This window comes from Populus euphratica, unplaced genomic scaffold (genome assembly GCF_000495115.2).
Source record: "Populus euphratica unplaced genomic scaffold, PopEup_1.0 scaffold60.1, whole genome shotgun sequence".
NCBI classification, from domain to species: domain Eukaryota; kingdom Viridiplantae; phylum Streptophyta; class Magnoliopsida; order Malpighiales; family Salicaceae; genus Populus; species Populus euphratica.
The window spans coordinates 651062-675119 of record NW_011499938.1 but is presented as its reverse complement, the minus strand read 5'-3'; the positions used below and the strand labels follow the sequence as shown (position 1 = coordinate 675119).

The 24058-nt window shown below is 31.6% G+C and overlaps 1 protein-coding gene and 1 pseudogene across 1 annotated transcript; one reads left to right on the top strand and one right to left on the bottom strand.

Moving 5' to 3' along the window:
* Window positions 1-2890: 2890 nt before the first annotated feature.
* LOC105136732 (uncharacterized) lies at window positions 2891-10707 on the top strand (annotated as a pseudogene).
* Window positions 10708-11753: 1046 nt separating this feature from the next.
* LOC105136755 (protein NRT1/ PTR FAMILY 1.1-like) lies at window positions 11754-14135 on the bottom strand. The gene is made up of 4 exons (XM_011042213.1): window positions 14033-14135; window positions 13620-13837; window positions 12899-13455; window positions 11754-12720 (listed from the first exon to the last, which is right to left on the bottom strand). Exons 1-4 carry the CDS (start codon window positions 14133-14135, stop codon window positions 11808-11810), a joined length of 1791 nt encoding a protein of 596 aa, XP_011040515.1. The 3' UTR covers window positions 11754-11807.
* Window positions 14136-24058: the final 9923 nt, after the last annotated feature.

Sequence of the window (24058 nt, the reverse complement as noted above, 5' to 3'; positions counted from 1 at the left end):
TTCTTTAACTATATTAACCTAATATAATCTCTTATATCCCTGACTAAAAGATATATGTCCTGGTAAATGGAGACACATTTTATTTTTATTAAAAGTTGTAGGGTTAGTGATAGGAGCTCCATCAATCAAAATATTGACTAGTATAACCACATCTCGTAGAGTTAATAACGTCTTTATTATATGAACATGGAACATGTGGGTTTCATGCCTTCACTGCATTAGTAATATTGTAATCAAATTATGATCAATATTTATACTTTTTAGCTGCAATCAAACTATGATCGATATTTATGTTTTTTAGGTGACTAATCTTGAAAGATCCAACCTTGATTACATATGAACAAAATGCTCATCTAGATATATGGGTGCATGATGATGAGGTATAATTAAACATAAATTATGGTTAAATATTGCATCTTGTATTATAATGTATTTTTTATATGTCATTGCTTAATTGTATTAATTAAATTAGCTTTAGTTCAGAATATTTATGTAACCTCCAACTCAATAATGAAGCATGAATTCCTATGACATAAAATCTAATAAAAACTTTTTATATGAGCAGATCTACTGATATTCTCAAATTCAAGAATAAGATGTCTTATTGTTTGTTTTATGGGCTTATATTGCTCATTTTCCTTAACTTCATCATCGACATGATAATTATCTTTCTTATCACTTTGTTCAAATTCATTACAACAATATAAAACAAATACCATACATAACTAAGCTTCTATATGTATAATTTCTTAAGCTGATGTTATATCCATTTCATTATTATCTATCCTAGAAGGACCTGCTACTTATAATACTTGTGTGATCCTTTGATTGTAACTTAGGACCTGAGTGAACTCCAAACTAAATGAGTTTTCTTATTTAGATTTACTATTCAAGTGAGCTCTAACATTTACAAATCATTTACGATGACTAACCCCATCAATACGTTAAAACTTATATAACTAATAATAGGCAGAATGACATAACAATTTAGATGATCTCCACCTAGCAACATCCAAGTAATGTCGATGTTAATTTTAGACAAATTCCAACCAATCCCTTAACTTACTAAAACTTTAAGTTCAATAAATGAATTGTCTAATCTTAAACTAGATAACTCAATACTTTCTTTATGGTAAGTGATATCATTTATTAATATCGATGATGGTATCACCTTACATAATACTCATACTATATAAGATATATTATATGAAAAACACAACAAAACACATGCTAATTTATCAATATAGCAAATTAATTGAATTACAATGCTAGTGATAAATTAAAAAACCCTAAAACCCTAACATAATCAACATAACATAATTCATCGATATTTCTCACTGCAATTTATATAAATTGACTATTTTTATAACTAATTAAGCTAAATTATAGTTAATTTAAGCAAAATCAACAAAACCTCCAAAACCTTTAATCCTAAAAAATTCATAAATTAGCCTAACAAAAAATGAAATTAATAAAGGGAAAAGATGAATTATACCTTAAATTGGTTTAATGTGGCTTTTGTAGGTGGTTGTAGTAACAATGATGAGTTAGAAAGATTGTCGTAGGCAGAAAAATAAAGAGAAAATCAACAATAAAAATAGAGAAAGATGAGTTATGTTGCAATAAAAGGAGAGAGAGGGTTTTTTCATGATGGAGGGGGAGATTAATGGGCTAATCTTTAAAGGACATTGTAAGGAGAGAGAAGGAAAATGAAGAAAAAAATAAAGGGAGGGGAAAAGAAAAAAAAAGAAAAGGTTATGGATTTTAAAATCAAGCAGTCACATATATACTATATATATGACTAGTGCATATGGTACATATATGTCTTAATTGACAATAAAAAAAGAGAGAGAGAAAGAGAGATAAGGTCTATCGTAATAAAGATACAGGGTTTTTCATAGTGGAGAGAGAAATTTAAGGCTAAGAAAGAGAAGAAAGGAAAATGATGAAATAAGGGAAGGGAAAAATAAAAAGAGAAAAAGGGTTATGAATTTTAAAATTAAGCAGAAGGAGGTTTCACAATACATTACATTCACGACTATTATATGTGGATGTAATACATGCGTGTCTCAATAAATTTTATATATATGCTAAAATAGCCGATACATCTCATTTTAGTTCAAAATACAGAACAAATCAAAACATATTTCATCTCACTCAAAGTCTTGGCATGTTCAAGAAATTCCATCCAAATTCTGTTTGGAATGTTTTGATTCTGTTCCGGTCGTTTTGTTTCAATCAAATAATGCTTTTTTAATTAAAAAACTTATGTTTTTTTTCCTTTAATTTCATCATTAAATACATGATTTATTGGATATTAGATTTTATAATTTATTGTGATGTGCTTTTATTTTTTTATGATTATTTCAGTCTCATAACTTATATTACGAGTTTAGTAGGTTAATTTAATTTACTCAATTTTTTTTATCTACTTACTTAATTGATTTTTTTATATTTTTTTTATCCAATATTTTTAATATTTGATTCATTATAAATTAAATTATTTATTTCAATTTATTTTCTATTTTATTATTTGATTAAATTTTTTTTGTAAATTAATCTAAATATACTCAAATCATTTTATTATATTTTTATTAAATTGAATTTTTTTAAATTTTATCATTGACTAATAAATTAAATTTATGGGGGAATTAAGCTTTGATTTTTTATTTGATTATAAACTGAGCCTCGTAACCGTACTAGTTTTGGAAATACATTTTCTCCAAATTTCGACAGAAAGCTTGAACACTTTCAGTCCCTGTCAAGATTTTATGGCAAACTCAGAAATGATGCGTCTTTGTCATTGCGTTGCCTGTCTTCTTTCAAATATAAATTACGTCCCGAGGAGTCCCTCCCTCCCTCCCTCCCTCTCTCTCTCTCTCTCTCTCTCTATCTCACTGACTCTTATCTTTGCTGAAACAGCAGTGTCAGTCTCATGTGCAATTTCCTTAACACATCCTTCATCATCCAATAAAACCTTATTCTAATCCATTCTCTTACTTCCATTATTTCTTCTAACCCTTCTCTGTCCTTTTTTTACAACAATTTTTCAGTCCTATTTCCATACAATGCCCGTCCGTGATCCTTAACTTCAGACAATGTCTCTAGACACAAATGTCTCTCATTGTCTTGTAGATTTCAGCCTTTACATGCTACAGTCATCAATTTAGACTCTTTACCGACATGGGTCGGCCCAAACTTTCATGGCTGGTTTTGCTTTGTTGGGCAGTTTTATTTCTGTGCTTTAGAGCTCTTTGTGAAGATGCAGAGGTATTTGTGAAGTTCTTGAAGGCACCTCATGCATTCTCACACTTGAACATAGCCACATTTGAGTTTCAAGTTTTAGTGGGTGGGGATGTGAACTCCTGCACAAACTGTAGCTTCAGTTCCAAGGTTAGTTCATTTCTGAACTTACACATTTGTTGCTGCTTTTGCGTACTTTATTTTGGATGATACTTCCTTTTCTTCTTCTTCTTGATTAATAGTTTTTTGGTGCTGCTTTATTCTCTCTTTCCTTTACACAGTTGAATTAGTATCTTAGGCATTATGTTCTTTTGAGGTTAGGCAAGTATTCAGTTTGGCGAGTTTGTAAATAAATCTGCACCGGGGATTTGCTGATATGTTGTTGGGTCTTCACTAGTGCTGAGTAATCATCATACCTGTGAATGTAAAAAAAACTAAGACCTTCTTATCAACCATTTGAAGAAAACTCATCCCTGGAAAAAGAACCTGGAGAAAATGTTAGAAGATTCGGTTTTCTTTCTATCTTCTGGTTTAATAGCGTTGCTGGTTCATTCAATCGAATCCCTCTTCTTCTTTGGCTGTAAGTTATTGTAACTGAATAATATGCATGCAGCTAGATAGCGGCTCTGAATCTGATTGCGGAGCTACTAAGGTTTCATACCAGGGTTTGCAGGATGGAAACCATACATTTAAGGTCTGCATCAATGGGTCTCAAGGAGTTGGCTGTGCTACCTATAACTGGACTGTTGGTTAAGAAACCTTCTTTCATTCTTTTCGATTCAATATTGTGAAATTCGTTTATTTTCTTCACAAACGTACAACTTTTTGGCTGACATTTGCCCTGGGAAAGCTTAATCACACTTCAAATCTACAAAACAAGAATACTGAATTAGCTCTTGCTTATAAACAAATGCTGTCAACGAAGAAAGCAAGGTTTATGAAGTTACAAAGCCTGCTATTGAGTATGCAAGTCTTTGTAAATTCACAGTTGTATATTTTGGAACATGGAAGCTATAGAGACTTTGAATTTCTTGCTGATATCAGTTATCCTTTTTGCAGATACCATACCTCCAACAACGTATATAACTGCATCAAAATCATTTACAAATGCTCTTAATGTCTATGTAAATATTTCTTTCACTGAACCCTGTACTGAAGGAGGAGGTTTTGGATGTTCATCTGTGAATGCGTGCAATGTGAGTAGTTGTTCAATGAAATTATAGTAACCTCCCTTTTTTCTGTGTTCTCACTCAATGTTAATGGTATGCATTAGCTATTCATAGTTATAATTGTGGTATCAGGATAGGAAACTACCTTTTATATTTCCCATTGCTTAAGTATAGTTTTGTTTGATTCACATGAGTGTCTTAAGTATAGATTCTAGAAATCCTCAATAATATTGATTGCCAGGTAAGCATTGTTGAAAATATTGTGTGCTCATCTGCTGATCTATTTTATAGTGAAGTTTCTTACGATCTTCAGACTTAACATGAGTATCTTGGTTCTCATAGAGCAAAATTTAAGGCTCTTGATATTGAGGAGGACTTGATCTAAGGGATCCATATAGCGATCCCAACTTGTTTTGGATTGAGGCAAGGTTATTGTTGGATGGATCAATATACAGCTAATAGTATTCCTATGTCTATAAAGAAGAGTTGAGATGCTACATACTCTTTGTTCAAGAGAAGTATTGATGAAACTAGTTCTTATGGATTTCTATGCATCTATTTACAGCTGATAATCTATGGTGCTGGCCAAGTAATACCATCCTCTCTCACTGTTCTGGAACCAAATCTGAAATATACTCTTCTGGTGGGTTTGTCTCCTAGTGTTCTGTATGGACGTGTGATACTGGTAATGGATAAGAACTTCTGTACTGATGCTGCTGGAAACAGATTTACAAGAGCTGCCAATTCAAGTTTCTTTGTGCATCTTGGTGAGTTTTGTTGTTCATTTCTCAAATTCTTTTCTGGAACCATTATGTGCAGCATTTTTTGTCAAAACTGTTTTCTACTTTGAGCTCAACAAGCAGGTTTAAACCAAATTTATATTTTTATGCATGCAACTAACAGAAGTTGAACTGTTAAAATTTTGCATCCCTTTTATATTGGATTCTTGCGTTATAAAATTTTATTTATAGCTATATAGAGGCAGTTTGTTTCTGTATTTCTCACTTAAGAATTGAACATACTGGAAGACTTCAGTCAAGGATCTTTTTCCAGCCTTTTGTTTCATCCATTTCTGTTTCCATGAAAGTTTTCTCATCTTGCTCTGTTCAATTGGTTTATTCTACAGATAGAAGAAGCGTGTTTGTTGACCTGAGTATCCACATTCCAGAGAAGCTACTTCAACTTAATAATGAAATCAGAACAGTCAAAGCAACCAATGGTCATGATAACTTGAAGTTTTACTTGTACTTCTCAGGACCTATTTTGAATTCATCTGCTGAAATTCTAAATTCTCTCATCACAAGTGAGGGAGTGCTTCTTCCTATAAGTGGAGAAAACCTTATGAACCAAAAATTTGGCTTTCAGGTCAATTTGTGTCCGCAGTTAATTTGTTTGTCTTGATGCTCATATCTCTGTCTTTGCACCATTTTTTGCTCGTATGTTTTGATGCTTACTGCATTTGTGCTGTCTTCTTTCAGGTTGCAAATTTATCCGGCATTGCAATCGTTACAATCAGCCTTCTTTCAAATTCTATTATAAGCAGGCCAGGGACCTCAGTTTCTCCAATTGCCCCATCTACTTTTCTTTACGGTACAATCTACTATAGTTATAAGAGGTTATAAAAAAGGATAAAAAACATGTTAAAAAATTTAGGTTTCATATTCTCTCCCTTTCCTGTTGAAATTGAAAACTTTCAGATTGATTATAATTTTTTTGTCCCTTTACCATTAATTGAGCTAAACATGTTTACATGAGATATTTGAGATATCATTATAATCTTCTGATATGAGTATAATGCAAGTTTCAGATTCTCAAAGATCTGTTGTGATTCTGAGTACATTGTCTAATACAAGGACAGGGGAACATAGCATTCCAATATCAATTAAGTTCATGAAGCCAGCATTTGGCTTCAACTCCTCTTTTCTATCTATTGGAGGGGGTCATTTGCAGGGGTGAGCCAACTCTTACTAACTCGTGTGTTACAATTACGAACCTACACAAAAATGAGGGCATGTGCACGCATTCTCACTCTCACTCACACCACAAACACAATAAAATAGTTCTACAAAATGAATATTTCTAATAGTTTTGTGAAACAGTTTACTCTTTTGTTTTAATGCAATCCAGCTTCATGAAATAAGTAGGAGCAAATACATTGCTGAGGTAAAAGCAGATGATGATGTTGTTTCTGTCAGTGTTCCTCAAAATGTAACTGAGGATGTTGCTGGAAATAAAAATCTAGCATCTAATATTTTACAAGTGAGACGACGTAAGAAATTCATTTTTCTTTATATACTCTCCGTTTCGTATTGTATGCCTTGTATATGTCTTGCAGGTGATTTCCTTGGATCTTTATGGGTGTTTGCTTATATATACTCTGAAATATATTTTCAGATTCTGTGTCAATGATATCATCCGTAATCTCTGCTTTTGCAACTGCTTGTTTCCTTGCTACTTCTCTTGCTTCTGGGCTAATCACTCTGTCAACTGCTAGCCTTCTCTCTGCTGGGGCATTTTCAAGACCGTCTCCTTTACTGACAGCTGAACCTAGAAGGAATCTTTTTGTATGATACTAACCTAAAAGTTATCTATGGTATTCACATGGTTTTTCTTGGCATTTTACAATTTCTAATGGTCTTTTACATTTGGGCTGGAAAGGTTTCCCTCCAAATTTAAAATTTATGTTCTGCACTTCCTGATTACTTTATAAATCAGAAAGATTTCTAAAAGACAACAATTCTGCACCTCAACTCGAAGTATTTTCAGATACTGGGGACATTGTTTCAATATTTTCACAATTGTCTTTTATATTCATGAGATTATAGTTATTAATTGTAATTTGCTAGAGATAAATTGGTGTTGAAATTAGTGGAATGAAATTTATAAAGTGTAAACGTCCATCCTTTATTGAATTTTATATCTTTTGTGAATGGAATAATAGAAGCTTGTGAGCTGTCCATTTCCATCATCATGAAAATTAAGAGAATTTGTTTTATATATACAGAGAAGCATGTGCCATATTCAGGTTTTTGCGCTGTCAAGATGGTTGGCTGTTACTCTGCCAGTCGAATATTATGAGTTTGCAAAAGGTTTACAATGGAGCATTCCCTACTTCATTCTCCCATGGGAAACTGGGGGTATTCAACCAATCATGGTGAAATCAAATTCGTCTTCTGGTGTAAATTCCTACATCTCAAAAACTCATAATATATCCCAGAACATGCAACTGGGAGGGAAGAGTGGGAACAAGTCTTCTCTGGTGTATGGATTGCCCCTTGCTCCAATGGAGTGCATATCATTTTTTGAGGTCAGGAACCATTTTCCAGACACTTGTTTTCAGTTTCAAATAGCTGTTATTATAAATGAGAGGTTCCATTATTTGTATGCAGAGTCAAGATTTTAAACCAGGAGCAGAACATATTATGGATCCACAACATTTGAATGGGTGGGATTTTGTAATGTTTTTTGTTATTTTTTCAATATGCTCTCCACTCTTGTCATGCTAGAGACATGATGAAAGCTCACTGATACACAAACAGCCATTATAAATGTGCGTGTTTATCAAAAAGGAAAATTACCAAGAACATCCCACATAAAATGCTCATTTATTTGATTATTTTGCATAGGTGCTGCTAAATTTTTTGGTTAACCATCTTGCTTTATTGCAAAACGATGTTCATGATCAAAACAGTTAATGTGAATTCCAATTGCTTTATTTTTCCTTGTATTTTTTATGGTATTTTTGTCTTTCTTTTTATCATGAGAAATTCCTGCTTGGACCTTCTTTCAAGTGCTGGAAGATAATATTTTACTCTTTTATCGCTGGCAGATGGAGGGATTTTGATAGAAGCATGTTCTGGTTAGCTGTAATTAGTGTCAGTTTGGTACTGCTCCATGTCATACTCGTATTTATTATAAAATTAAGGAAAAGAATTACTGATAAGCAGAGGGACTATGGAGCACAGACCTTCCCAAGATTTGAGATATTTCTCACTGTTCTTGCTTTACCTTGTATTTGCAAGGCCTCAGCTTCTCTAGTTAGAGGTAACCTTCATTTTCATTTTTCTTCCATTTATATATCACCTCGTCTATGCATTCCACAGGGAGTAAATATAAGCTTCCAGAAAAAATTTAGTTGTTTCCACTCTTGTTATTTTTCCAATTAAATCATTTATATCCTTTTCATGTACTTATGTGACCGTCACTTTTTTTAGTTGAAAATATAAAACCATATTTTACTTTCATTTTTTTGAGGTGCTGCATGGGAAATAGTTTATCATTGTTGTAACATGTGATGCCTTTTCCAATCCCTATATGATCATAGGCCCCTCATGTTAAACTATTGCTTAATACTTCAGTGTGGAAACCCATAATGGAATATCTTTGATCTATTGATGATACTAATCTAAACGAATGTTTGGAATCCTACAAATTTATTTCAATAGGTCAGAGTGGTTTTCTTCACAAATGTGGATACCGAAACCCTTTGATGCCATCTTCTAAGCTCCATCTCTGATTTTTTCTTGTAGTATCTTTCTCTTATAGACTATTCTTTAGACTATACATCACTACTATTGTATGTACTGCTATACACTAGATGCATACAAGGTTGAAGATCTACGCACTAAACTTCCATTCATTGTTGGAAATGATGTTGATCCATCACATTGATTGATATTTGTTTCTATCACAGCATCCAACTGTATTACACTCTTTACATACCTGTTTCCCCAAACGTATACAACCTGTTACAGTTAATTGATTTTTATTTTATGGTTCAAGGAGGGACAGCATTAGGGATTATAGTTGGCATTTTGCTGCTGGGTGTGGTGGGATTCTTACTGCTGGCCTTGCTCCTGATTCTTTCTATTGGAATCACTTTTGGAAAGCTACTTCAGTACAAGGAAATCCATCAAGAAGGTCAGATATTTCACTGGTATCGAGATATTACCCAAGTAACTTTAGGTCCTGGTAGGAGAGGCCAGTGGACATGGAAGAATAAATCAAACTCTGTATATCTAATCAGGTTAGGTCCTTTATTTGAAGATCTAGGAGGCCCCCTAAATACATGCTCTCACAAATTGCTGGGGTTCCCCGCAAGCAAGGGGATCGTATCATTGTCTCTGATGATGAAACAGAAGATGCAGAAGCACCATTTATACAGAAGCTGTTTGGACTTCGTAGAATATACTACACCCTGCTTGAGTCAGTCAAGAGAGTTTCTTTGGGCATTCTGACTGGTGCCTGCCTGGATAACTGGTCCTCTAAAACTCCAACAGCCTGTCTTATTGTCCATCACTTTCTTTCAGCTCTTCTTCCTTGTCCTTAAGAAGCCTTCTAGAAAAAGGTCCAACTGGTTGAGATAATCTCTGTTACCAGCCAAGTTAGTATTTTTGCTACTTGTTTCATTCTCTTGAAGAAGAAATTATCGACTAGAGAAGAAACCAGAGTTGGAAACTTCATGATTTTACTTTTTTTAATTGGATTCTTGGCACAAATGGTCAATGAATGGTACACATTGTATAGACAGATAAAGTGGCTGGATCCCTCTGAGCAGGATTTCTTGACAGGTTTGAAAACTGCATCAATTGGATTTCTCTTGCTTTTCATTCCGAGAAGATTGAGCCGAAACCTGGAAAGCAAACTACCAGCTAGACAGCATGGTGATGGAGAAACTGGGGGAGAGACTGGTTCTTCCGTTGACAGAAACAAAATCTCAGGGAGAAAGGGCTCTGGCACGCCAAATAAACCATGGTAGAAACAACTAAGAGAATTAGCGAGGGTCAGGTTCAGCAAAGAAAGAAGTGGATCACAGAATGATCCTTCAACCAGTCGAGCTAAATGGAGTGGATTTTGGACAAACAAATGGAGTGGGAGCTCTTCTCAAAAGACCTCTTCAGATTTCGAGTCCAAACCGAATCGGTTGTACAAAGATTTAGAAGACATTTTTGCATCAAAATGAGATTAAAGGATTGAGGAACATATCATGGTATTTTAACAGTGACTTCATCTATTGGAAACAGCTGCCGTACACTTGGCGCAAGTTTTCATATGATAATATCTGTGATTCTGGCTCATTGTGCATACCCATCAAATTGGATTGCTCAAGTAGTATTGATTAAAGTCTTGAGGAAGCTAGTTTTATTGAATGTAAAGCTCAGGAATTTCAGCCAAATTCAAATTCTCCCTTGTCTCCTCAGCACTTTAATTCTGCAGATAAACAATAACTACTGTATTTTTTTGAACTCTATTGCAAATTCTTCGTTCTTATAAATTTCCGTTTAGTTTTCATGGTGCGCCTAAATTGTCTACCTTTCACTACTATTTGCTATGGCTTTAATCTCTTATGCTGCTACCTCCGATGTGAACTTTGCTCCACTTAACGTTGGGCACCTTGTATCAATCAAACTATGTTGGATCAATGGTACTGTATCTGACAAAGTGTTAGCCTCTGTCTATGATATCACATCTGCACGTGAATGTATGGATACTGTTTTTTAAACAGTTAAAAATAATGTTATCTTAGTTTTTTAAATAATAATATAATGTTTATTTCTACTTCTTTGTTATTTCCTTCTAAGATTTATTTGAAAGTGCTATTTTTGGAACAATTTATAATCATAGAAATGCATGCATAACAGGAAGCTTTATCATGCTATAAAGTCATTTTCATTTGGCTTGTTTGTGTTACCATTTACAGTAGAAAACATCGACTCTATTTTCATTTTTGGACAAATATTTGTGGACAAGGTTGATTTCCCTCAAAATAATAAAGTATATATTTGTTCGATAGTGTCGATTTTTCTAAAAAAAGACAGTACGTACAATGAATTTCTGCGCTGGTTTTGCTTCTTCAATTGCTTCCTTTTAGTGAAAAAAACCATGACAAAATCCATCCATGGTCTGTAAAATATATATATATATATATATATATATATATATAATATATATTTTACACACGAGGTTCTAACCCAGTGGTAGGAGAGGCTTGTTCTTTTTCTTCGCACTTGGGTTCGAGTCTTACCGCGTATGCCTGTCACCTCCGCAGGTGCCTTACCTGCTCACTGAGCTTGCAGGATGTTCAGTGGACCGTGAGGATTAGTCGTGATGTGTATAAACTGGCCCGGACAGCCCACGTAAATAAAAAAAAAAATATATATATATATTTTAATTTTAAAAGATGTAATTTAATTGGTTAAATTTTGAATTTATTTTTAAAAATTTACCAATCTAAAAAATTAGTCAACATATATATATATATAAAAGCTAGCCGAATCATCCGAGTTAGGAAAAATAAGGGAAGATATCACTCATTTTCACAAATCAAATACTGTTCGCCATTCGTTGTGACATGGAGGACATTAAGATCAAGGGCAATCCAATAATGAATAAGCATCAAACACCAAAATGTCTGATTGGAGATCCCACAGATGGGTGCATTTCTACCTCTTCCATGGCTTCTCCATCATCATATTCCTCCCTATCCTCGCTCCCATAAGCCCAACCACATAGCAAATAGTAGAAGAAATTCACTAGACTCAGGAGGGAAAGAAGCCAGTAATAATAATCATAGTGACCTTTGTTCAGGTTATCTGATACCCAACTGACTTTCCCTCCTCTTCTGGTCACATCATCCACAATTCCTATGATTAGACTGGCCACTAAGTTCCCTACTGCCATACCGAGTGAGAAAAGAGCAACTGCAATGCTTGTCATGGTCTTCGGAAACTGAGAGTAAAAGAAATCTATCTGCCCAATTGCACTGAAAGCCTCTCCTAAACCGACAAGGCAATGCTGTGGAATTAGCCAATTTGCAGACATGTCAACGACATCCCTCGGATGATCTGCCAACCCTTGTCTCAATGCAGTAGCTCGTCGCTTATTCTCCACTGCTCCTGCCGTTGCAGTGGCTATACATGAGATCACTATGCCAATACCCATACGTTGCTTATGGCTGAGTCCTTGAGGTCTATTGGTGAACTTGGATAACAATGGGACTAAAAGTCGATCATAGACGGCAACCCATACTGTCAAAGCAAGGATTGTAAACACAACATAAGAGCCTGCTGGGATTTTTAGGTTCCCTATGAAGTGCCTGTCCATGGTGGTGGCTTGGAGTACAGGGAATGCGTGTTGGTTTAGAGTCACTGCGATCATGATGCCAGTGGAACAAATGGGGAGGACTTTGATCAGTGATTTTAGCTCTTCTACTTGTTTAACCGTGCAGAGTCTCCATGGATCTATAGCCAATCCATCACAGTCCAAATCTTTCTCAGGATTTCCAATGACGCATGCTTTGTTCAAAAACCTGTGAAGGGACAGAGATACCTGTAACTTCTCGACACTCTAAAGCATAGGGCACCCATAGTACAGCATCATGATCACTATCATAAATTCAAATTAATGAATGATGACCAAAGAATTTATAGCACTACGAGTATGCATAAAACATATATGATAAAATATTCATTGATATACGATTGTACCGAAGTTTTTCTGTTGGTGCGACAAACTTTGAGCCCTTGTGATGGTACCATGTAGCATACTCCATTGGTGGCAAAGCAACGTTCTTCTTCTTCCAAGCTGCAACTGCTACTTGGGCAAAGCCAGCTATCAAGCTCTTGTTTGCTTTGACTTTAACGTATAGTGAAGAACCCAAAAAGAAGAAGATAGTTGACAAGAGCATGAACCCCACTGCAACTCCAAAGCCCACAGCCCAGCCTGCTTCATCTTGAATTGCTACTATGACTAGCACTGAAATCATGATTGAGATTCCAACAGAAGCATAATACCAATTGAAGAAGGTTTGCAATGTACGCTGGTTTTTTGGGTTGGTGGGATCATCAATCTGGTTTGCTCCAAAGGCCAAGGAACATGGTCTAATGCCACCAGCCCCAATGGCCAATAGAGCAAACGATGAAAATAGAAGCAAAAACTGTCCTAGCTTTGGCGATACACAATCTTTCAAATCATCATCAGTTTGGGCACAATGGGGAGGCCTTGCATGTGGAATAAGGGCTGTTAACCATAATACAATCATTCCCTGAAAGAAGAAATAGTGACATAGTCACACGGGAACGCGCTTATTATAGATCAACAACACAGCAATGACTGTTATTGATACTGTATGCCACAGTCAACAATTTTCAGATTGATCATAGCAATAAATAAATAAGGTAAAAATAAAATTATATAAAACTTGCTTACAAGAAGGCTGATGACTGTTCCATACGCAATCACAGTAAACCGACCCAAGTAAGAATCAGAAATGAAAGCCCCTAGGATGGGCATAAAATATGATACTGCTACCCACAGAGATAGTATGTAGCCCCCGGAAGCATTACTTAAGTTGTATTCATTTCGTAAGTACAAGATCATGTTTGCTTGAAGCCCCACCCCTGCAACCTTCTCAAATGTCTCATTTGCTGCATATTCAATAAGAATTCCACAAAATTCATCAGATGATCCTGTGTTCTCTAAAATCAATTACATAATGTTGTGAATAATGTTGCGAAGATCATTATAATCACACAATCAGAACATGTGCTCGATCAAATTAACATCTTTTGCATTTAAAATATATCCTAGAGGACTTGTACAAAAAAAAAAAACTAGTTCACCTATAATAAAAGGCATGGTCCTTAGTCCACCCTTTTTGCTTGCAACCTTTTGGGTTGCTTCCTTTTCATCTACTGCAATCTCCATCCTCTCTTCCCCTGACATGAATTTGCATCAGACAGTGTATATATAAAGAAGAATGACGCCTAAAAGATGGAGATATCCTGTTTTGATGCAGACAACAACTTCATTCGGTGGACAAGAACACCATCTCACACTTACTTTGAAATATATGGAGTTCTGACACTTCTGTTTGATTTCTCATGTCCTATATATGACCTATTTGATTCTTTTGCCTTCTAAAATGAATTCTTAAAAAAATAAAAAAGATTTATGAACGATGTCTTCTGCTGGCATCTTTCTGATACGGCGATGCATCCAATGGTTCAACATTTGTTTTGACATACAAAATAAACAAAAAGTAGTATATATTATTGTCCTAATGAGTCTCTTAATAAATGGATTTATAACACGATTGTAACGTGTCTTGAGACCGACATTTCGCACAGAACAATAGTTAGAGATCAGGGGACAGATCGAAATTTTGGGAATTGTTTAATGGACTTTATGGACTGAAAAATAGAGTGAATATTGGTTGAGAGTTTTTCATGTTTAACTTGAAAGTTAAAAAGGATTCATTTTGAAAAGTGGATTTTATGAAAAATATTTTTTAATATTTGATAATCTTATAAAAAATAAGCTAAAAAATTAATTATTATTATTTTAATATTTTTCATATTTATTAAAAGAATGGAGAGTATATTTAACAGATAAAAAGTTGGAGTGCGATGAAATTAAAAAAATAATTTAATTTTATAAATTATTTCAAATATAATAAATATAAATAAAAAGAATAAGGATCTAATTTGATAAATAATTTTTTTAATTAAGATAAGAATAAAAGAAAAAAATAATAATTAAAAAGAATAAGGACTAACATTGATATAAAAATTAAATTCTAAGAGATAAAATAAAAAAAATAAAATATATATATAACAAAAATATTGAAATCAAAAGATTAATGACTAAATTTAATATAATCAACAAATAATAAAAGATTTTGAAGTTTTATAATTTTTGAAAACTATTTTCAGTCCATAATAATTTTTTTTTTTGAAAATTAAGTTAAATTTTTCGTTATCTAAAAAGTATTTTTGATTAATTTTTTTAATAATAAATAAATACATAAAAATTTAAAAATTTATTTTTCATGAAACAAAAGCCTCAAAGAAATTGAGTTTTTCTAGCCTGTGGCTACTTGTTTAACTGTATAAGATGGAATAAGAGTTAATTTCCTAATAAATAATTTCCATATTTTTTTTCTATTTTGTAGGACAAGAATAGAATTGAGTCTTTTAAAGAATGCATCTCTTTTTATAGTTGTTGGAACCAAGAAAACTCAACCAATATTTTTTTTTATGGCAAGGGCAAAACCTAGTTACAATGCATTACCGAGATGTGATTAGATACAAATCAATATGTGCATCCCATCCTCTTTACACCATATTTTGGCCATCACCACAACTACAATTTTCACTTCTTGGAATAATACTGGCTCGATCGAATTCATATATACAAACATGAAGAGGATTCTCTACCGTAGACCTTACGAGAGTTCCTTTTAGGGCCACCCAGAAAAAGGATGATGGTGAAGTTCAAGATCCTATTAAGGACATCAACTTGGGATTGGTTTCTCACCCATGTTCTGTATTTGCGAGCGCATTACTGGAGTCAGCTATAAGAAAAACCTCGTCAGTTTCTGTATAAATTTAAGCACTGGTTTGTGCAGGACTATACCGAAATTCCACGACGGGTAAGAGAATTGTTCAAAGACCTTTTTTCCATCAAACCAAAGACTATACTATTTAAGCAGCCTATGCTTACAACTTTTGCGAAGATTTTGTAGAAAGAGGGAGGCCAGTCAGCAAAGAAAGAAGATTCAACCGAAACTTTGTGGATTTCTTTTCTGATTTTGCAGGTAACATTGACTCTCATCGTTAAGTATTTTTATACAAATAGGAAGAAAGGATCCACCTAATCCACCATGTTTCCTAGTTCAATGGAGACGAAAGATGTACCACATGTTTTTTTTAGATTAATGTGGATATCTGGATAGTTCAATGAAGACAGATGTAACCATATGTTTTTTTTTTAGATTAATATGGGTATTTGGACTAACTTACACATATTACGATTAATTTCACGAGCTCTAAAATTAATGACCATATAAGCTTCTAGTGACCATCATATGAGCAACCAAGGACTTGAACCTGACACCACAGAGGGAGCAAACCCCTTAGTCCCAAGTTCTTACCACTTGGCCACCACCTAAATAGTTGCAACCACATGTTGATACTGACGGTGGAGTGTGGTATACACGCCGTCACTGTTCCGATAGTTTTTCTGGTTGATTCTGGTAGTCATATGTTCCTGAAGATAGATTTTGGAGCTTGGAATGATTTTATTTGTCTTTATATGTTGATGTGTTTATTGTGTGTTTGATTGTCTAACTTGTAAATGTGATTGAAGAATGTGTGAGTAAAATAGTAAAAAAAGGTGTGGGATGCGTGAATTTTATTTTTGGCATGTTTTAGAATTTATATCATAATTTTTTAAAAAAATATCACAAAATATTTTTATTAAATCTTTGTTTTCTTGCAAATTGCATCATGGCTAAAAATCCAAAAAATTATTAAAACATGTCTTAAAATTAAGAAAACATCTAAAAAAATATGTTTGAATGTTTAAAAACATAAAAAGTATTGTAAAGATTTTATAAATATTTTGTAAAATTTTAAAGGATTTTAGTTTACATTTTAAAAATATTAAAAATTTATTTTTAACAAGAAAATATATTATTCACTTTTATTATAAGAATAAAAAAATCTACAAAAAGTATAGTTTTAAAACCCGAACTAGCTCAACAAATCGACCTGGGCCTAGGACATATCAGGGTCAATGTAAAAACCCATCGGGGATGTGGCCCGGCGAAACCTGGTCGACTCGAGTAAACTTAGCTGAAACCTAATCTTTTTTATATATACATATATGTGACGCGACGTTGTTTTAGCATTTTACGATTATAAGGCCAAAACGATTAACGATGAAGACAGAGAGAAAACCTAATTAAAAAAAAAGCCATTTCAATCGTGAAGAGTAGAGAAGTAGAAGACTTTTGATTGATGTTTTAAATCTATGAATAAGGCTAGATGAAGCTGATGCTACTTTTTTCTCTTCACGACTTTCCTTCTTTCACTCTCTCTTTTCTTTATTCTTTGTCTCTTTTTTGAACTTGTAGCTCTTGATCTAGCATCGATTTTGTTGTGGTTCTTGATTTGACATTGATTCTATTCTATTCTCACACCCACTATATGTTTCTCTGTTCTTTTCTTTTCCGCAACTTAATAAAGCCTCTACCTCATTTTTCTTGATCTATTTCTTTGTAAGCTCATATTAGTTAAGTGTCTCATTTTTCTTCTTTATGTTCATTTGATTATTGATGTGCTTGACAAAAAAAAACTTAGCCAACCAATTTATTGATGTTCTGCAATTCCGATAGTTTTTGTGTTTTTTATTTTGTATTTATAATAGCTCTTGCATGAAATTAGTTCATTGATGTTTAAAGACAATTTCAGTTTACCTCCCTTAATGACTATATTATATGGGTTGTTTCTAATTATTAGGCTTGCTTTTTTTTTTTTTGAAGATGCTAAAATCAAGGTTAAATTGAATGTTATCGAGATTTTAAAGAATAAGATTTTTTTAAGACAAGAATCGAGGCATTAATATCAAGTAAGTTAATATAAGAACATAATGCAAATATTTCATAAAGCAAAAATGCACAAAGAATACCAAATCTTGACAGCAGTGTCATGATTTGATAAATTGTGTAGGTAAAATGGATTTTCCACTATGGCTTGTCTTATATGCTTAGAAAATTCTTTAACAATAAGGAATTGATATCCAGTTTATTAGGATTTTTTCATTTTTTGTGATCACTGTAGTGATTAATCTAAGAAAAGAAGTTTTTTTGCTGGTCACATCTTATATCTAGTTGGTTATAATTGTTTGTTAGTCATTGTTATTCTAATGAATGGATTGCAAAGTGCGTTGCTACTCAATTTGAATATACAATAAAAGTATATGATTTGGCTTGAAATCATATTCTCTTTTATAAATTATTTCAGTGCCAAGTTGTGTGCAAAATGAGAAACTAGAATTGAAGTCTGAAAGACAACTTCAAAGAAGCATTTTCCTTTTTCCATCCTATTTATAATTTTCTAGTATGTATTGGAATGTTGCACGAGGAATTTTTGTGTTTTCTGTTTCTTCTATTTGTTTCTCATATTTATATTCTACTAATTGTTCTGCTAATTTTGTTATTTGAATTGATTTTTTTATTTTATGTTTCTTCCTACAGGATCCCTTGTTTTATACCTTTATTTTTCATATCATGGGTTTTTTTTTCTCATTTAAGTTAGGTCCTTAAAATGCCTTTATGTGATGATAATACTCTAAATAGTGATACTTCAATGGCCTAATAATCTTAATCTTCAATTTACATGTCAAGTGGTAGTAGAGGAAGAACAGATTTGGCATGAGGTCATCATAGAGAAGCTCTTGAACTTAATGTTGGATGTAAAAAAATTTAAATTAGTATATTTATATTATGCTAAATTATTTGTGTGTGGTGACATTAATTAATTTAAGCAGCATTTAGCTGGAGCTAAAAGAGAAGTTGAACAATGTCACAAATATCTTTCTAATGTTCGGCATCAAATGCTTTTGAATCTTACGAGAAATGTTAAAAGAAAAAAAATTAGAGAAATATAAACAGATTTCAATCCATTGAATGCATAATTAAAGAAGCATGAAGAGATAATGATTAGACAATTAGAATATGATAATGATGATAAGGATGTCAATACTAAAAAAAATATGTTACCACTAAAGGTTGGAAAAAGAAAAAGATTAAAAGCACCAACACTGTGAAACAATTGACTACAAGTTATGGAAAGTAGAAGAAATCTGTAACATTAAGGGCATATTTCATATCGGGAACAACTCCTTGTGGTCAAAAGTCTCTTTAGAATTATTGGCAAAGGAAGGAAACAATTGAACGGTGTGATCTTGCTTCAGCGAAGTGGATGATTGATACATGTGTGCCATTTAATACTGTTAACTCTATGTATTATCAGCATGCCATAGATGTTGTAATGACCATGGATCCTGGTTATAAAGGACCAAACTTGCATGTTATTCATAATTATTACTTGGCAAAACAGTTGATGAAGTGAAGATTTATGTTGAGAGTTATCGAGAGATTAAAAGAAAACTAGTTGCATATTAATGACTGATGGATAGACAAATCAAAAGAGGAGTATTTTAATTAAATTCTTAGTAAATTGTCCCAAAGAAACACTTTTTAAAAAAAATTGTGGATTTATCAAATGTCTCAAAGACCGCTAGATTGTTGCATCAATTGTTTAGAGATGTTGTTTTGTGTGTTAAGTAGAAAACATTGTGTATATGGTGACTAATAATGTTGCAAATTTTGTTGCTGCTAACAAGTTATTGATGGAAGAATTTCCTTTAATATTTTGGTCTTCTTGTGTTGCTCATTGCATTAACCTCATACTCTAGGACGTGGTTAAATTGCAGTCAATTTGTTCTATTATTGAGCATGCTTTTAGTATCACCAAGTACATTTACAATCATTGTTATCCATTGTATTTGATGAAAAAGTTCACTGGAGAAAAAGAAATACTTCATCTATCTCCTACTTGTTTTGCTATCAATTTCATTGCACTGCAAAACATTTTAGCTCATAAAGATGAGTTGAGAGATATAGTGACATCAAATGAATGGATCTCATCTGCTTATGCTAAAGATAGTGAAGGAAAAAAGTTTGTTATAAGTATGTTAAACTCTCTATTTTGGAAAGAATGTGCAATAATTATTGGAATGAGTAAACATTTAGTTCAAGTTCTATGAATGATTGATGGTGATAATAGACCTTTAATGAAATATTTATATAGTGCAAAAGAAGAAATGTTGATAAGATTTCAAAAGAGAAAGGATAGAGTGAAACTCTTTATAGACATTATCAATAATAGGTGAGATAGACAATTATATAGAAATCTTTGTGCAATGATATTTTGGTTGAATTCTTGATTCAATATGATGCAAATATAATGGATAAATATATAAGCACCATTTTCAGACTTTTAGATGTTATTGAGAAGCATGCATATAAAAATCTACTATTACAAAGTACGATTACAAGTGAGATGAAGTTGTTTACGAATGCTAAACATGACTTTGGTCTATCATCTCAATAAATAATCACACTCTTATACCTTTAGATATATAATTTTTATATTTAAAAATATTATTTGATATAATTTTACTTATTATTTTTTTTGTATAGATAAATGGTGGATAACATATGAAATTAATGTTCCAAATCTACAACATTTGGCCATATGAGTGTTTAGGCAAACTTGTAGTTCTTTGGGATATGAAAGAAATTAGAGTATTTTTGAACATATTCACTCCAAGAATAGAAATAGATTGGAGCACCAAAGGCTTAATAACCTTGTTTATGTCCACTGCAATCTAAGATTGAAACAAAAGTATTTTTTCCTTTTAATTCCTTATTTTATCTTATTTAGTAGTATTATTAATATTTATATTGTGTTTACCTTCACTTTTAACATATATATAAATTATTGAAAAGAAAGAAATTATGATCCAATTAATTTTGAGACAATTTGTAACATTGAAAATTGGATAGTGAAAGATGATCTGTTAGTTTCGACAACTAAAGAAGCTAAGCTCTATCAACAATGACCATACAAGATACTTTAAATGATGATCATTAATGATTGATTATTTAGTGATAAATATTATTTAAAATATAGTATTTTTTAATACATAATATTTATTTGTTAATTGTATTTTAAATGTAAATGTCATAAATATCAATGAGGTTGAAGATGATTGTGACAATGAAGTTTCAAAGGAGTATGTTGGTGTTTTATTAGATGTTAATGAGATTGACTCAATTTCATCAATATTTGATTTAAATTTTGCTCTTATGAATATCGAAGAACTTAATGTGTTTATTTAACAAAAGTGAATGTATTGTTAATTTAAAATTTATGTTTTTAGATGTTTTGTTTTAAATATTTTAAAATTTATATTTGATTTGTGTTTTGGATATTGAATTAAATTTATGTTGTTGGTTTAAAATTTAATTTAATTTATATAAGTGTTGCATTGTAACTAATTATGTGTTTTCTATAGGTGTTGTATTGTTTTTTTTTGTTGACTCGGGTCAACTTATCTGATATAGAATCCGATCATTAGACTGAGTCGACGATCAGGTTGGGTTTAAAAATTATGATAAAAAAGTTAATATTCAAAATACTATTAAGGATAATAATTTATTATTATTCACTTTTAATATAGAGATATTAAACATGTATGAGGTGAATATTTACTTTTAATATAAAAATAAAAAACATGTATGTGATAAATTTAAAGATGCCTAGAAACAACATTTTGAACTATAACTGCAAGCTTTTATAGTTCTAAAGATTCATCCTTATAAGAATCTAACCATTCAACTCAAGTTTTTTTATTATCCTTTGTAGTTTTAGCAGCCTCAATAGCGAACAATCTTTTTATATAATTGAATGAATCAAGTTATAAGTTAATTTGCACCTTTTACTTGTATCAGACACTATCATTTCTAAATATTGATATAATCTAATTTTAATGTAGGTATTAACCTTAAAATTAAGATTATAATGATAATGAAGATTCAAATAATAAGTTGTTGTATGTAAAGGTTTGTGAAGTTGAAGTTCTCATCTTGCATTAATAATATTTCATATATGTATATAACTACAAAATAATAATAAGAATATTAATATTAACATTAACATTAACATCAAATTAAATTAAATGATATAAAAGTGAAATAAACATTTTGCATTAACTTGTAGTAATAAATAAATAGTTAGTAAGATAGATAAATTGTACTAATTTTTTACATAACCAAAATTTATTTGTATATTCTTTTTTACTTAATCTATTGCTTAATATATAAAATAATTTATTTGTATATTCTTTTTTACTTAATTTATTGCTTAATATATAAAACTCATAGTTGGTTTCTCATCTGAATCAATTAATTGAAGAATCTTAACTAGATGATATGTTACCTTAATACATATAATAACATCATACCAAAACTTATTGTTTAATATACAACTTTGAATTCACTTCCCTTTTTCTATTTTTAGAAACCTATATAACTTCTACTGATTGGGACTAAACATTGTCATCAACTGTAGTTTACAATTACTTAAGCATCTAAGAGTTAAGTATGCAATAACAAACCAAATGGCAACAAGTCTAATCAAATCCTTTTCTTTTATAAAATGCCTTCGCATGAAAATAAATATAATTTTAAAATAAATATACGAGGTAATTCTCTTCTCCTTAGCAATAATTACTTAATGGATCTTTAATTTCTTCTTAAAATCTTCCAATATCAAATCTATATAATGGACAACATATGGTGTCCAAAATAATTCTTTACTCTTGCCCATCAACAATTATCCTGTTGCCTTGTTATTTATAGCACTATAAATAATTACTTGCATATCATTTTCCTTTACAATCCTCTCCACAATAGCTTTTAACATTTCAAATAGCTTATCAACAAGCTTTGATATATTTGAGGTATCCATCAATGAAAAAGAAATATTATTAACCAAAAAATTGCAAATGGAACATCTTTTCTTATTTTCCATCCATTAAACATTATTGAACAACCTTTTTTTTTTCATTCTAACTTGTACTCCTAAGGAAGTTTATTGTATGATTTACTTCTTTCTTCAAATACTTATCTCTAATATCATGGTAAGATGGAGGCTTAAAACACGATCTATGCTTCGCAATCAATTTAAGTGTCTTAACAAGCTTAGGGTTTTTCACATAATTAAATCAAATTGCACAAGTATAAACCTGATAATTTGTCAACATGTTTCTTTTGTAAGATATCCTTTTAGTAGTTAATTAATGATAGTTGGTGTGCTTCCACTCCCACTTATTGCTCATTTGTTTTTGTCCTCTTAACCAATTTATTTCCCTCCTTCCAAAAAAAATAAATAAAACCTTTTGTTTTAATAATGACCAACATGGTTTTCTAAGAAAAAAAGAAGGGAAAAACCTCTGGTTAAAGCTTCTTCGCATGCTATCTCATCACACGCACATCACCACCATAATGGAGGTGGTGAGATGCATTGAATATCATTTTAAAAGTTAGTATTTAGTGTTATTTGAGCATCATATACACCACTTAAAAAGTAAAGGTGGTGTTTGTTTAAAAGTTAGTATTTAGTGTTATTTGAGTATCATATACACCACTTAAAAAATAAGGGTGGTGTTTGTTTAGCACTAACTAGCTATTTTTTAATATATATATATATATATATATATATATATATATATATATATATATTCATTTACTCCCGGTTCCATTTGAGATTTACAACAAAACCTTATAAAAAAGATGCAAATACCCTGGCATGTAGTCCCCCAAAAAAAACAATCCAACATTTTTTCTAAAATTCAAAAGTAATTTTGTATTCTTACTATTTTAAAAAGAGAAAAAGGTAGAGAAGTCTCTTAATAAATGTAAATTGTTTTTCCCTTCCAAAAGCATGAATGTAACTTTATTGTTTGTTGTTTTAAAAAACAAAAGAACCCCATGCTTAAATATTTAAATTTTATATTTAAAAAAGCAAATTAATATTTATATTGTATAAAAAAATAAATAGATAATTTTATCCCAAATTATTTTTTTATTGACAAATATATTCATAGAAAAAAAAACCCTACCTCCATAAAAAAGCAAATTAATATTTATATTGTATCAAAAAAATAAATAGATAATTTTATCTCAAATTATTTTTTTATTAACAAATATATTCATAGAAAAAACAACCCTACCT